Source organism: Pteropus medius, unplaced genomic scaffold, assembly GCF_902729225.1.
Source record: "Pteropus medius unplaced genomic scaffold, Ma_sr-lr_union100, whole genome shotgun sequence".
In the NCBI taxonomy this organism is placed as follows: Eukaryota; Metazoa; Chordata; class Mammalia; order Chiroptera; family Pteropodidae; genus Pteropus; species Pteropus medius.
The window spans coordinates 861,153-875,389 of NW_024343733.1; the positions used below are offsets into that span (position 1 = coordinate 861,153).

At 53.3% G+C, this 14,237-nt stretch overlaps 2 protein-coding genes and 1 long non-coding RNA gene across 4 annotated transcripts in view; 2 read left to right on the forward strand and 1 right to left on the reverse strand.

The window, feature by feature from the left end:
- The window catches only part of DDX54 (DEAD-box helicase 54), a 23,534-nt gene extending 15,998 nt beyond the window's left edge, over positions 1-7,536 (reverse strand). Inside the window, exons 1-10 of the mRNA XM_039868198.1 lie at positions 7,324-7,536; positions 4,939-5,068; positions 3,475-3,545; positions 2,716-2,904; positions 2,554-2,603; positions 1,429-1,470; positions 1,211-1,306; positions 396-517; positions 221-282; positions 6-137 (exon numbers count right to left, since the gene is read on the reverse strand). Coding sequence (XP_039724132.1) covers positions 6-137; positions 221-282; positions 396-517; positions 1,211-1,306; positions 1,429-1,470; positions 2,554-2,603; positions 2,716-2,904; positions 3,475-3,545; positions 4,939-5,068; positions 7,324-7,497 — 1,068 coding nt within the window. The 5' untranslated portion in view covers positions 7,498-7,536. The remainder of the gene's footprint in view (positions 1-5; positions 138-220; positions 283-395; positions 518-1,210; positions 1,307-1,428; positions 1,471-2,553; positions 2,604-2,715; positions 2,905-3,474; positions 3,546-4,938; positions 5,069-7,323) is intronic.
- Positions 7,537-7,609: 73 nt separating this feature from the next.
- On the forward strand, positions 7,610-12,597 carry RITA1 (RBPJ interacting and tubulin associated 1). Of its 2 annotated transcripts, none has more exons than XM_039868196.1 (4): positions 7,610-7,805; positions 8,157-8,294; positions 8,704-9,069; positions 11,560-12,597. In XM_039868196.1, the coding sequence occupies exons 3-4, from the start codon at positions 8,768-8,770 to the stop codon at positions 12,065-12,067; spliced, it is 810 nt and encodes a 269-aa protein (XP_039724130.1). In that variant the 5' UTR covers positions 7,610-7,805; positions 8,157-8,294; positions 8,704-8,767; the 3' UTR covers positions 12,068-12,597. The 2 variants fall into 2 exon arrangements, with proteins under 2 accessions (XP_039724130.1, XP_039724131.1); XM_039868197.1 differs by lacking the exon at positions 7,610-7,805 and adding an exon at positions 7,834-7,991.
- A 498-nt stretch (positions 12,598-13,095) lies between these two features.
- On the forward strand, positions 13,096-14,088 carry LOC120606739 (uncharacterized). The gene is made up of 2 exons (XR_005653958.1): positions 13,096-13,614; positions 13,753-14,088. It is a non-coding gene; the product is annotated as an uncharacterized LOC120606739 (long non-coding RNA).
- Positions 14,089-14,237: the final 149 nt, after the last annotated feature.

The window sequence follows — 14,237 nt, forward strand, 5'->3', positions numbered from 1 at the left end:
CTCACCTCACTGAGGTACTCGGCGTGGTGCTTAGTGGCCACAAACACCACCGTCTGGTCTTGGGGCCGCACCACATTGCGCAGCAGGTAGAGCAGCACGGCGGCTTTGGTGTCCTCTCGCGCCAGAAAGAAGGCCGTCTGCGGGGAGAGGGGCCACGTGGGTTGGCTCTCCAGGCCTGGGGCGGGGAGGGGCCTGGGGAGGGGCGTGAGTGGAGCTGCACCTTAAGCTGCTCGTTGAGTTTGGCGTCCACGTCCAGCCGGATGAGTACGGGCTCTGTGAGGCCTGCGGTGGGCACACAGGGTGTAGGGGAGTCACTGTGGGGCAGGCCCCCTAGGCCCCAAGCTGAGTCCCCGCTCCCCTACACCCCCCTCGTCCTGTTCCCCCAGCTCACTCACCGGCCCAGGCGAACTCCACCAGCATTTTGGGCAGCGTGGCGGAGAACAGGACTGTCTGTTGGCCCCCAGGAAGACGGCTGATGATTTCCTGCAGCTGCTCTGCAAACCCCATTTCGAAGAGCCTATGAGGGCAGAGGGCGGGAGGGGTGAGGAGACGGGCTTCCATTGCAGTGGCTTCCGAAGCCCCTACCGCACTTCCTCCCACGTGGGCTGGTGTTTGCTTCACGTTTCTTTAACTTAGCTCACTTTCCCCCTATTTCACAATTTCATCCTAAAGCAGTAACGACCTGAAATCTTGGGCTGGTTCTGTCGTTTGCTACACGTTCATGTTGCAATGAATAGACTGCAGCCCTCGCTGTGTGTCGGGCCCTGTTCTGAGGACTTTACAAATATCAGCTCCCGAGTCCTCGCAGCGTGCTGTGAGGCGCGTGTTATTTTACCCCCACTCTGTAGTGGAGGCCACCAAGGCCCCAGACCCTCAGCGATTTGCCCTAGTTCACAGAGCTAGGATTTGTTCCCGCCTGTGCTCTCAACTTTGTGTTCCTTTCCTATCTTTGAAATCACGTGTTTGTTGTTTTTATGATTCTTTCCGATATTCTCAAAAGCAATATAAAAAGAAACCGTTGGTCCAGGGAGCCCGTGAGCTCTGGTGATAGCTGTGCTGTGTGGCCACATCGGGGGAAATGCTGCTTTGATCCCGGCCAGAAAGCTCTCTCCTGGCAGAGCCCTCCCTCTCAGCCAGCCTCGCCTCTCTGCTTTCGCGGCCTCGAGGCCAACCGGGACACACACACAGACAGGGTGTGCTGCAGCCTCACCTGTCGGCCTCATCGAATACCACGTACTCCACACTCTGCAGCTTCAGGTTCATCTCCACAGCCACGTGCATCAAGCGTCCAGGGGTAGCAATGATTCTGCAAGGGGTGTGCAGGGCAGGTCACCCAGGGCCGGGGACACCAGCAGAGCCCTCCTCTCATCCCCAGCCATCGGCTATCTGGAAAGGGACCCCAGAGTATTGTCCCCAATCCATACTCACATATCAGGATTTTCATGCAAGGCCGAAAACTGGTCTTCCATTCTAGGGAGAAGGGGAGGAGTCAGCTTGATAATACAGGTCTTTGTCTAGTCCCTCTCCTTTTCGATACCAAATGCCAGGTGAGTCCCACTTTCTGGCCCCAGGCTTGCAACTAGGGAAGGGCTATTGCTGAAATTCTAGGCAACGGCATTGTCTGGACAAAAAAGTCAAGTTCGAACATACAAAAGGACCGATAGAACAGAGAATTTCCCAAAGGGATGGGCTCAGCCCAGAATCCACCTCACTCCCTCTCATCAGACTTTACTAAAGCTGCCTTTGGCCTACAATGCCACCTACCAACTAACCCTGGAACTGCCAGCTGCACCTAGAATCCAGGTTTCCTGGGTCTCTGTCCTTGTTCTTAAACCTTTTGTGTACATACGTCCCCAACTTTAGTCATCCTCTAAAACACCCTTCGAACACCTGTAGGAGCCAAAATTCTGGGCCAGGCACAGCCCAGGGAGGAACTGCCCACATTCATGCTCTAGAGGTAATAAATGAAAATGTGGGCAGAAGAACACTGGTCAGCAAAACACTCAGAATCGAGAGCGGCTGGTGACAGTGACACTGAGAATAAGGAACTGTGGGATGGGGAGGGTGGCAGGGCAGGAGACTGGGTTCTAATCTTCGCTGTACTACCAAACCACCGCATGGCTCTGGGCCCATCGCCTCCTCAGTTTGCTCACCTGTGAAACAGGTGGGGTGCCGGCCACCTCGGAAGGATGGCACCAGCACATCGCAAAAAAAACATTTTGCAAATCTGAACTATTACAAATGTGCTTCGATTTTTGTGCATTCCACAAACAGCCCACAATCAGGCACATTAAAACATATACAACTAAGCTGCCCGTTCAGGTGACCTGTGTGCCACCAGCTGTCTTTCAGGAGCATCAGAATGTCTGAGTGCAGCGCTTGTGTGGAAGTTTCTTTTGGTATTTTACTGCGTGTTTTGCCCCGGTTAGTTTTTCTCTGGAATGTGTGGAGCGGTTGCTGTTGTTAATAAGCCACGCGGGCTCGTCAATCTGACACCCTGGCGGCACATGCTCGCTTGGCCATGACTGTGGCCCGGGGCGAGGGGGCTCTTACTTGTCCCCGCCCAGGATCAAGGCGGTCTTGAGGCCGGTGAACTTGCCCAGCTGTGGAAAGAGAGAGAGATTGAGACTGGGTGAGGGCGAGAGGACTCGGCCCGCTCAGGCCTCCCGCCCGAGCCCGTCCCGGCCCAGCTGTCCCCGTCCCTGGCCGACACACCTCCTTGGTGAACTTCATGGTCTGCAGGGCCAGCTCTCGGGTGGGTGAGAGGATGAGGGCGCGGGCCCCGGTCTGGGCGCTGCGGGCCTTGAGCCGCTCAAACATGGGGATGAGGAAGCAGGCCGTCTTGCCACTGCCTGTCCGTGCCATGGCCACCACGTCCTTGCCATCCAGGATCACTGGGATGGTCTGGGGAGAAATGAGGGAGAGAGGGGTGGGCTCATCTCCTGCGCCGAAGTATCACATGACCCAGTGGCGAGCGGGCAAACCGGGGGATCTCAGTGAATGGGAAGGGGCCTGTCACCCAGCCCTGATCTCATCCTTGCGAAAGCTCTTTGCACACCTCTGGGGACGGGGCCAGCTTACCACCCCCCACTGTTTGGAATTTCTTCCTGCAGGTCAAGCCAGACTCTACCTCCCCATCTAGTCCTCCTCCCTGGGACCCCAGAGAAACGTCTCCCTCTCGGCTAAATGTCTGAGGACAGCAATCACTGGCCGCGGGTGATAACAGGGCACGTGTGAGCTGCCTGCCAGGAGGTCAGTGAGCGGCCTCAAATAGCAAAGTGGCCCAGGGTCCAGTCTCCACCGTGCTGGGCCCAGCTTTCCCTGCCTGTGCAGCGGCCAAGCTTGTGGGGCTTCACAGTAAGAGGGGCGACAGATGTGACAGCTGGCACGAGGGGCGGCTGTCCAGAGGCCAGACAGAAGGGCCGAGTCACTTGTCCCCCGCCTCCCAACCCCATCGGCCCTCTCGCCACGTACCTTCCTCTGGATGGGGGTGGGCACTTTATAGCCTTTCTTCATGACGCCTCTGAACACCGGGTAGCTCAGGCCTGGGAAAGAGATGGGAATGGCCAGGGGGCCGGGGGAGCCCCACCGCACCACACTCCGGAAAACTTCTGGGGACAGGCGACTCACACGTCGCCAAGCAAACAGCGAGGAAACAAGAAATGCAATAGAGCAAAATGGACAAGAATCGAGACTGAAGAGGCGAAGCTACCGATTGTGGGGTACGAACCTTACGTGGGCTGATGTGAACACTTTTAATGCCTGGGGGTGGGGATGCTGGTGGGGTCTTGGACGATATTGAGAACTGTGTGTGTGTTTCAAGCGTGTCTCGGAATTAAGCAGGAAGTAGTTTGGGATACAAAGAGTGGATGTCTGGGACTCACTTCAGAATCCTCAGGGATGATGGGGAGAAGCGGGTAGGGTGTGGCTAAAACAAGACCAACTTTAAAACCGTTGAAGCTGGGGATGGGGATGTGAGACAAGCTGTACTGTATTTTTTATACGTTTGTAATGAATAATTAAGAGAAAAGGGTGTTACATGACAAGGACACGTGATGGGTGTGCGCATGGGTGCAGACAAATGAGAGGAAGGAGTGGCCTTTGGAAACTGGATGTGACTGGGCTTGTGGAGATGGGAGGACTGGAGACCGGAAAGTACCATGGTTTTAGCTGCTTTTTGGCCAATTATCTTTGTGATTAAAAAAAGCAAAAATTAGCCGCATGTAGATGTTTTGCTTTTTTCTTTGGTTTTTGATGACTTTTAGCACACGTTTTATATAGTAATTGGCTGTCTAGATTCCTTTCGTGAGCTAATTATGCATGTTCTTCACCCAACTCTATTGGATGATTTGTGAAAGCTCTGTGCATATTAAGGCTATTTACCCTTTGTCTGTCCCACAGGTTACAAATATATTCCCGATACAGCATTTGCTTTAACTTAGTTTAGTGTTTTGTGGCATGCGTGGGGCTTATTGAAAAAAAGTCAAATTAAACAGTGGTTGGGTCACCCTGAGAAAGGCCTTTTTTCCCCTAAGATTAAAAAAATGTTCATCTTGATATTTAAATCTTTGCTCCAGATGCTGAATTGTAAACAGCAAGAAAGAGAATTCAGCTTTATTTCCATCTAGCCGGGTGTCCCAATCCCCCGCCAACTACTCTCTCTGTAACCCCCTGCCCTGAAATGCCATCAGCACAGAGCGAATCCCCGCTGTCTTTGCCTGTTCCCGCAGCAGCATCGCCCTCGGTCCCGCTCGAACTGCTCTCTCGTTGTGTCAGGCCCGTTGTCCCCACACGGAGGCCCTGACCGGCTCGGAGGCTGTGCCTCCTGCCTCTGTCTACCCAACACCTACCACGGCGCTGGGCCCAGAGCAGAGCACGGAGGGCATGGCGACCCCCGCTGCTGCTCCCCCACAGTCCCCAGATGCCTGGCTCACCCACCCATGGACTGGAAGCCTCCCGACTTTTTCTTCTTCTTGTTCTGGGCTCGCACCATCTCCCGCGTGTCTGGCTCCACGTCCGAGGTGCATTCTGAGGTGGGGAAGGTGGGGAGGGGTCTGCTGGGTCCCATCTGGGAGGGAGGAACAGAGAAGCAGCATCACTCCAGGCACCATGAGACCACTGTGTCCTGTTTCCGGCCTGCCCTGGATTCGAGCCCATGACTCTCCTGCCAGATCACATGTCTTCTCTCCTCTGACTGGGCCACGACGGGGCAGAGGAGAGGAGAGTAGGCTCTGCAGACAGACTGCCCGTGTTTCAGTCCTAACTCTGTCACTTACCAGCTCTGAGACCTCACGCAGGGACTTACTCTCCCTGAGTCTGTGTTTCCACATCTGGGAAAAGGATGACAAGAGCATACGCCTCACAGGTGTTGCAAAGACGAAAAGCGTAAGTGTGAAGCTTAGCCTGGGGCCCAGCGCATAGCTGGTGATATCCTCATCCTCATCCTCATCCTCCTGGCCTGTCATCCAAAGCTCTCGAAATTAAAAACTCTAGACGGCCCATCAAAACATCTACTATGTGTGAGGTACTAGACTTTTCCAAGATGCCCTGTCCGCCTCTCCCCAGTCCCCTTTCTGATCCCTCACCCCTCCCCATCTCTGGTCTCTCTTGTGCCTGCCTCCTCCGCTCTGCCCATCAGAACCCACTTGTCCTAGCACGGCTAAGCCCAACCCAGACGCCTCCTCTGGGGAGCCTTCTCAGACTACAGGGTTGTCCCCTTCCTCTCAGAAATAACATGTATGGAGCACTAATTCGTAATAATGGCTAGGATTTACACAGCACTTATTCTAAGCCAGGCGCTGCTCTGGATTAACCCATTTAATCTTCACAATCACCGGCGAAGTAAGCACTACTATCTTGTCCATTTTACAGGGAAGGAAACTGAGGCACAGAGAGGTCAAGTGACCTGCCCAAGGTGACAGAGACAGCAAGAGGGGAATCAGAGTCGATGTTCTTTCCATTGTGACGCTCTAAGGCCCACTACACTAGGGGTCTCCAACCCCTAGGCTGTGACTGGTACCCTACTTTACAGGAAAAGTTTGCCAACCTCTCCTCTAGACACATGACATCAAAGTGCCTGGAACACATCTGGGCTCTAGTAACACTTACTGAACGAGCAGAATGTATGGACAGTATCATTTAACCCTTTCTACGTATAATTATCTGCCTTCTACACAAATGGCAACTTCTGCCTTCTACAGATGTGGCTCAGAGAGGTTAAACAACTTCTCCCATGTCCCACAGCCAGTAGAGAGTTGAGCCAGATTTGAACACAGGGCTTTTCAGACAAAGCCCTGGGTCTGAACCGCACACGTGGCTCTTCTTTGGCACGTTAGTAGTCTGCCCTCCTCCTGTGCTGTCCATCACCGTTAGGAGTTTCTCCACGTTTACAGAGCACCTACTGTGTGCCAGGCACTAGCTCAGCCAGGGAAACAGTGGGATGAGGTCTGGTCCCAGCCTCGGAAGGGTGCAGACCCCTCTCTTCATATAAACACCCATTTCTTCATCTACTTACCCAGAGCTACTCTGGGCCAGGCACCAGCTGGGCACAGGGCGGTGCAGAATAAGGGGCTACAGCAATTCTGCCTCCTTGGTGTTCACACACCTGCCCTCCCTCCCCATTTGCATACAGTTGGCACTCAGTAGTGGAAATTGCACAGGCCCTGGAACCAGACAGTCCCGGGTTTGAATCCCGGCTCTCCCACTCACAAGCTGTGTGGTCTTGGTCAAGTTCCTTTACCCCTCTAGGCCTCAGTTTCCTTCTCTGGAAAAACGAGGTGAAAATACTTAGCTCACAGGGTTGATGTGAGAGGATTAAATGAAAAGGCTCGTGAAGTTCTTAGCACGGAGCCTGGCACAGAGTAAGCGGTCGACAAATCCAAGCTTAATTTATTACTATTAGTTTCGCAGAGGTTGGGGGGCGTCACCGTCCTAAGCTAAGGGATCCGGTTACCCCTTAATTCACTCTCTCAAGAATACCGTAAACTCTCAAAGTCAGATCTTCAGCACCAGCACTTTTCATTGGACGAACAGGAATCAGGACCCGCCCCGTGGGTAGAGGTAGCCAATGAGGTGCGCGCGACCAAACGCCGGCCAGGAAGGCCCGAAGGCCCCAGCTTCTGGAACGTGGTGGCTCCAGCCTTCAGGGGCATGACAGGCCTGGGGACACGTGCTCGGGCCGGCAGACCTGCCCTGACCCCCCAGACAGCTGACCTCTTCCCACCCTCGGCCGTGTGCACTCCACAACTGAGGAAACTGAGGCCGCGGGACCCCGCATGGAGCCCGGGCTCGGGCTCCAACGTGCGTCCCAACCCGCGCTCCTACCTTCTGGGCCCGGGTGTCGTCTTCCGCCTGGATCTCGAACTCGCCGTCCTCCGAGTCGCTGCTGCGGGCCTGGGAGGCCGCGCCCCGGCGCTTGCGGAGCCCCTTCTTCTTCCTCCACTGGGCCATGGCAGTTCTGGACCGCGGTCCGGCCGCCGGGCGAGTTCCGGCCGCCATGCGGGCCCCGGCGCCGGGAAACGGGAAGGGGCGGAGTCTGCGGGGACGTACCACCCGCGCCCCGGCCGCGCTCCCTGCGCTTCTGCAGCCCCGGGAGTCTTGGAGCGCGCGCACACGCACCCGAGTCCCCAGGCTGGCGCGAGAGGTCCCTCGCAACGGCTTTGGGGAGCTCCGGGGGCGTCCGGTACGGCGTCCCCCCCACCCTAGGGGGCGAATGGTTCCGGCCACGTCACCCTGCCTCTGGCTGGTAGCCGGTTGCTGTTTGATGCGCGCGCTGAGCACACGTCGCTAGGGCCTGGCTGCCCCCGGTGAGTCAGTCCGCGCGCTGCCGGGGGCGGGGCACGGCCTGAGCGGCCTGGGGTCCTGGGCCCCGGGATTCTGGATTCTAGATACACTAGGATCATGGATGCACAGGCATCCCTGCAGAGGAGTCCAGACTTGGTGGGGAGGGGGCACTGAGGGTACAGCCTACGTCCCGGAGCCAAGATGCTCAGGTAGGAAATAAGAATGCAGGGACCTGGGACATCAACCCGGACATCGACTTGGGGATCGGGGCATGTGGGACAGATTCGGGGGGTCGTGACCCCCCTATAATAGAATGGTCAAGTGCACAAGCTCCAGACTCCTATCAGGTTCAAATTCTGCGTTTTCTGTTTTAGCTTCATAGGTATGACTTACACCTGTGACTTCACCTTTTGAAGCCTCAAGTTTGTCATCTGTAGAATAGACATAAAGCTACTTCACAGGACTGTTGAGAGGATTAACTGAGACAATGCTTCTAAAGCTCTTCGCACAAGGTAGGCATGAGATCATAACTGGTTATCATTCCTGCTCCATAAATAAACACAGGATATAGGCACCGGTCCCCCCTCCCCCATACTTTGTTTTCTAGTTGTTTCCAAAATGAGCATCATCTCTGCTCCATCCCTTTAGCGTTCTGTAAATATTTATCGAGTACACACTGTATGCTAGAAGTGCATATTTATTCAATATTTGCCAGTGGTACCTCTCTCCCCATCACTGTGACAACTAAAAGTCAACAAATTTCTGCAATGTCCCCTGTGGTTGACAGTTCCACTTTGAGGAGGACTGCTTGAGTGAGAACCTGACCCTTTTGCCCTTGGGATGGGGACTTAAGAGACTGCCAGTCTTTCTCTGCTGGCACTGCCAATGACAGAGGGGCGGCACCTTGATCCTCTTTCATAGGGAGGCCTGGAGGCCGGACCCGGTGGGCCCAGCACACCCACTGTTACCTGGGACCACAGGCAGCATGAAGACCCCCGTGGAGCTGGCCATTAGTGGGATGCAGACCCTCCACCATCCACACCGCTGCCGGAGGGGCTGTCAGGTCAAGGCTACGGCATCGTACGTGGATGAGACTTTATTTGGCAGCCCTGCGGGCACCCGTCCCACACCGCCAGACTTTGACCCACCCTGGGTGGAGAAGGCCAGCAGAACCAAAGGAGCGGGCACAGAGGCCTCACAGGCCTCAGAAGCCAACAGGAGCAGCAAGACCACCTCCTCCAGGGGCAGTACCCCGACTCTCACACCAAGGAAAAAGAACAAATACAGGTAACAGGATGGGGAGATGCACTTCTGCACTCAGTGTAGCCACCTGTTAGAACGCTGCTGTTCACATGCTGTGTGACCTTGGGCAAGCACCTTGACCTCTCTGAGCCGCTGTTTCCTCATGGGGAAAATGGGACCTAATGGGATTGTCGAGAGCATTAAATAAGATGAGATGTGTACAGTGCTTGGCACAGTAACCTGACACTTAGGAAGCTCTCGATAAATGGTAGTGATGATGGCTGTGATGGTGGAGTACCCATCCCGAAATGTCACAGGCCAGGCATCACAGGCCCAGAAAGGTCAGGATTTGCCCAAGATTGCAGAGCAATTTGCATAAGGTTATTAGTGTGGTTGATCCATGAAATGACATAAATGGGATAGTTCTGAATTTCAGCAAGTCATTTTGAAAATGGTTCTTGCTGCATTTTCATGAACAAATTAGGAAAACGGGAGGTGATACTAATAGTTATAAAGAAATTAGGTTAGAATTCAATTATTTGGATAGTTTCGGATTGATATCAGCCCGCGGGCTGGCGTCTAGTGGTGGGGCACAGGGCTCTGTTTTGTTTATTGTTATCACTGATTTGGACAAAGACACTAGTGTGTTAATCAATTATGGCTGCCATAACAAAATACCATAGACTGGGGGCTTAAACAACAGAAATTTATTTTCTCACAGTTCTGGAGACTCGAAATTCAAGATCAGGGTGCCAGCAGGATAGGTTTCTCCTGAAACTTCTCCTCGGCCTGCAGACGGCCCCCTCGTCACTGTGTCCTCCTCACATGGCCTTTTCTCTGTGAGTGTGTACACTCCTGGTGTCTCTGCTTATAGGGACACCATTCCTATTGGATTAGGGCCCCACGTTGATGATCTCATTTAACATTAATTACCTCTTTAAAATTAAATATGAATTTTGGGAGGACACAATTCAGTCCATAGCAACTAGCCATTCACATTTAAGATCCATTCTGAGCCAGGAGGGCCATACGTTAATCAAGAAAAAGGAATTTTGCCTATTTAAGGAGTTAAAAGTCAGTAAGAGAAAAAGCGAGAGTCATTATTATCATGTCAGATTGAGAGCGATGCCCTGACAAGTTCTGTGGACCACAAGGCGGGGTCCGGTTGACGTTAGCAGCACTGACACCTACAGCATGGCTGAAGATGCTGATTCAAAAGTGGGTCGCCTTAACAGAAGTCCAGTGTCCACGATAAGGGAGGTTACAGTCCTCCCCATGCTCTCTCGGAGGCTGCAGTTTTGTGCTGGATGCTGACAAGTAGAGGGTGTCAAGTGAGAAGGTGCATAAGAGGTAGAGATGCTACTGAGCAAAAACTATGGCACCAGACAGACACAAGCTTCAACCAGATGTGGTTTGAGCAGTTTAAGGAAGGGCCAAAAAGACTGACTTTTCAAAGACTCGAAGTTTGGGAGTAAGTGCCGACTGACTCTAATCAAAGGTGAGAGGCCTAGAAGGCATGCCTATCTGATTTACTGATCAAGAGCCTGGATCCTTGGACCAGGTTGGGTTTGAATCTTGTCTGTTACCTCCTTGCTGTGGGGCCTTACCCGCCCTATGCCTTAGTTTTCCTATCTATAAAATGGGATTATCGATATCCCCCTCCTGTGGATGTTGTAGGAAATAATTAGATAGTGCATGTGACCTGCTGGGTCCAGGGCCTGCCCATGAAAAGCCATCAGTAAATATTCAAAAATTTCAAAAGCTTCTCTGGTGGGGAGGCCAGGTCGGCTTTATTACAAATTTAAACTGAGTGTCCTCTACATGCCAGGCGCTGGGCTGTGCAATTTCAAATACAGTTTCAAAGTGGGAAGGGCCATGGGCCTGCAAAGGGTTTGGCTGACAAGGTCACTAGGAAAAGTGAAGGTTAAAAAAGACTAAGATTCTATTAACCTGAACTCCTTTGGTTGCAAGTGACAGAAAACTTATCCAAACTGACTTTAGCAGAAAAAGGGCATTTGAGGCTCATATAATAGGCACTCAAACTGTCATTGGGATTCTGTCTCCATTTTTGTGCAGCGGTCCCCCACACATTCCAGGTGAGATGGCCACCAGCTGTTTGTCCTTATATCTGCCAGGTGGCAGAAAAACATCTCTTTCCTGGTACTTTCAGCAAAGGGCCTATAGCAGGCTCTCTCTCTCACTGGACAGAATGGGACATGTGGCCATTACTGAACCAATCAGTATGGCCAAGAGGGTGGGATATGCAAATTGGCCAGGCCTGGGGCACCTGCCAGGGAATGGAGCTTCAGAATGCTGGGGACTGGATGCTCAGCAGAGGCAAAACAACAGAGACGGCGGGTAGTGGTACAAGAGGTACATTGTGGCCTCATCGTAGGTGCCAGGCTGGGAGACAGGGACTTCTGGGATCTACAGGCAACCCTCTGCTGCTGCAGGTGCCTGGTGGGGCGGGATGGAGGTTAAGGTTGCAGGGTTTGTTCGCTCCCCGGCTCATTGTGTTTCCTTTCCCTTTGCCAGACTGATCAGCCACACTCCTTCTTACTGTGATGAGTCATTATTTGGCTCCCGATCCAAGGGCACCAGCTGGGAGGCTCCGTGGATGGCGAAGGGGGATGCTGCAAAACTCCACACCCTCTTCTGGACACCCCCGGCTACCCCCAGGGGCAGCCACTCGCCCCGCCCCAGGGAGACCCCACTGCGTGCCATTCACCCCACCGGTGCCTCCGAGACAGAGCCCAAGGTGGCGACAGGCTCCCGAAAGTTGTCCGTGGATGGGTTAGACTCTCCACACCCTCTGAGGCGGGAGCGTTCCCATTCCCTCACCCACCTGAATGTCCCCAGCACTGGCCGCCCACACACCAGTGACCCCCACACAAACGGGCCTGGGAATCCCAGGCCTTCCCCATCAGGGGTGACGTTCCGGAGCCCCCTGATAACTCCCAGGGCCCATTCAGTCAGTGTTTCAGTGCCAGCTACCCCCCGACGAGGTGGGGCCACCCAGAAACCAAAGCCCCCTTGGAAATGAGTTTCTCGGTCCTTTCATCAGGTGCGTCCATGGGGGTCACAAGCAAGGGGCACAGTTTCGGAGGGTGGCACAGGTCCGGGGCTTCTAGGGACACCAGAAGGCATTAGAGAAGCGTCCCTGGGGCAGTCCCAGCAGGGGTGGCCAGTGCCTCCTCTGTTCGGACACTCTCTAGTCGTTCCCTGCTCCCCCACCCCCAGCGTGGGCCACCCCTCGAGATGCCTGTTCTAGGCCTGTCATAGCCATATGCTGTATCAGTGCCAACCAGGGAGGGGCCCGCCACCTCCCCCATCACTCCCACGCACTGGCTTGCCACCAAGTGTGAATAAACGGCATGGTCGCCAACATGGAGGTTTCTTTCTCCCCCTCTTCAAGCCAAGCTTGCTGCTCAGGACAAGTTTCCAGCCGGGTCTGGAGGCCTCGGAGTTCCCCAGGCACAGTGTGTGGACCACAGGAATCTGGGTGATGTGTGGGCGGACTTTTTAACAGTCATGTATTTTCATTTATTAAATATATATCAGTAGCTCATCAAAGCCATGACTTTTAATTTCTTCTAATTTTCATTTTTAATTGTTAATTTAACTTTTAATTTCTTTTAAGGATAAAGGCCAGTGGTAGGCCTGAGCTGATTTAACAGTGACATAATTTACCAGGGAAGCGGCAGAAGTGACTGGCGAGCGAGTGACTGAAATTTGGCAACACGGGCCTTGACAACATGGGGCTCCTCTGCCCCTCCGTTTCAGCTAACCCCACTCACTTGTGGGTCGGCTGGTTCTTCCTGTGCTCAGAATGTGGGCTATAATTTCTTGTTTTGTTTTGAAATCAGATATATATACACACACACATGACAACTAGCTGGCTAGCTAGCTAGGTAGATAGATGATAGATCGGTATAATCATATGATCAATGATATATATATATATATATACATACATATATATATATATATATGTATATATATATATATATATATATATATATGTATATATATATGTATGTATATATATATATATATATGTATATATATATGATTTCCCACCACTAAAAACAAACATAGTGACCAGGACCTTGGCAAATGGAGGGGTTCAAGGCCAGTTCAAGTTACATGTACATCTGGAGAGCACCGAGGATTGAGGCCTAAAGGGTGGGGTGCGCCTGTCCCCAGCTCCGCTGCACGTCAGCTGCATCACCTGGGTTGGGAGGCTTATAAAGAACAGCAAAGCTTTGCTCAGATGGAGCTGTGCCCAGAGTCCCAGCATCCCGGCGGGTCTGGGTGGGGGCTGGGCTTGGGGGCCTCGCCGTGTCCTCATTTTCCCGCGATGCACCTCCAGGAAGGACAGGGATTCCAGAGAGCCCAGCCGGAAGCCCCATCATTGGTCTGCACCCCCACCTCGGGGAAAGGAAGAGCGGACACATCTGGGGAGCAGTCGAGGAGGGACCGACAGTGGCTGGGACCGGGGACACACGCAGACGCCTACATGGGGCAGGCGGGCCGTGAGGGAGCCAAGCCGGCTACACTCTTGGCAACAACACTTTGCATTTTAAACAGGTAGGATGTTTAAACTTTCTAGGACTTTCGCAAAGATTGAGTTCTCTCTCTCCTCGGTTTCGCTTGAAACATCTAGCTCTCATTTGCTTTTATCCCCTCCCCGTTTTAACAGAAATACCTCTCTTTCTTCCCGACTAGACTAAAAGAGAGGCAACAGCCTGAGCGTGATGGCGGGGGGCGACAGGCACGAGGCTGTGGCGTCTGGAAGACAGTCGGGAGTGGCGGGGCCTGGGGCATCCTGCAGCTCTGCCATCCAACGGGTGCTGCAGCTCAGCTCTAGAAGACGTGCAGGCCCAAGGTTTCTAGATGATATTTTTCCAGGAAAGGCAGATGTCTTTGTGACAGCTGGATTTCTGTGGGATCGTCCCTGATTTTTTTAAATGCCAGTGATAAATTTAAAACAAACAAACAAACAAAAATTGTTCAACTACATGGGTACTCAATAAAGCCAAATGTGAGGCTGCTGGTTGATGACCTTGGGACCCCTCTGAGTGTCCACAGTGCCTGATGGGGCAGAAGTTGTGGGCAAATTGACAGTCCCAGAGCAAGGGCCGAGGGCAGCCTGTTTTTCCAGGAGTTCCTCTGCCTGACCCCACACCCACTGTCCTAGTGGGTGATGCATC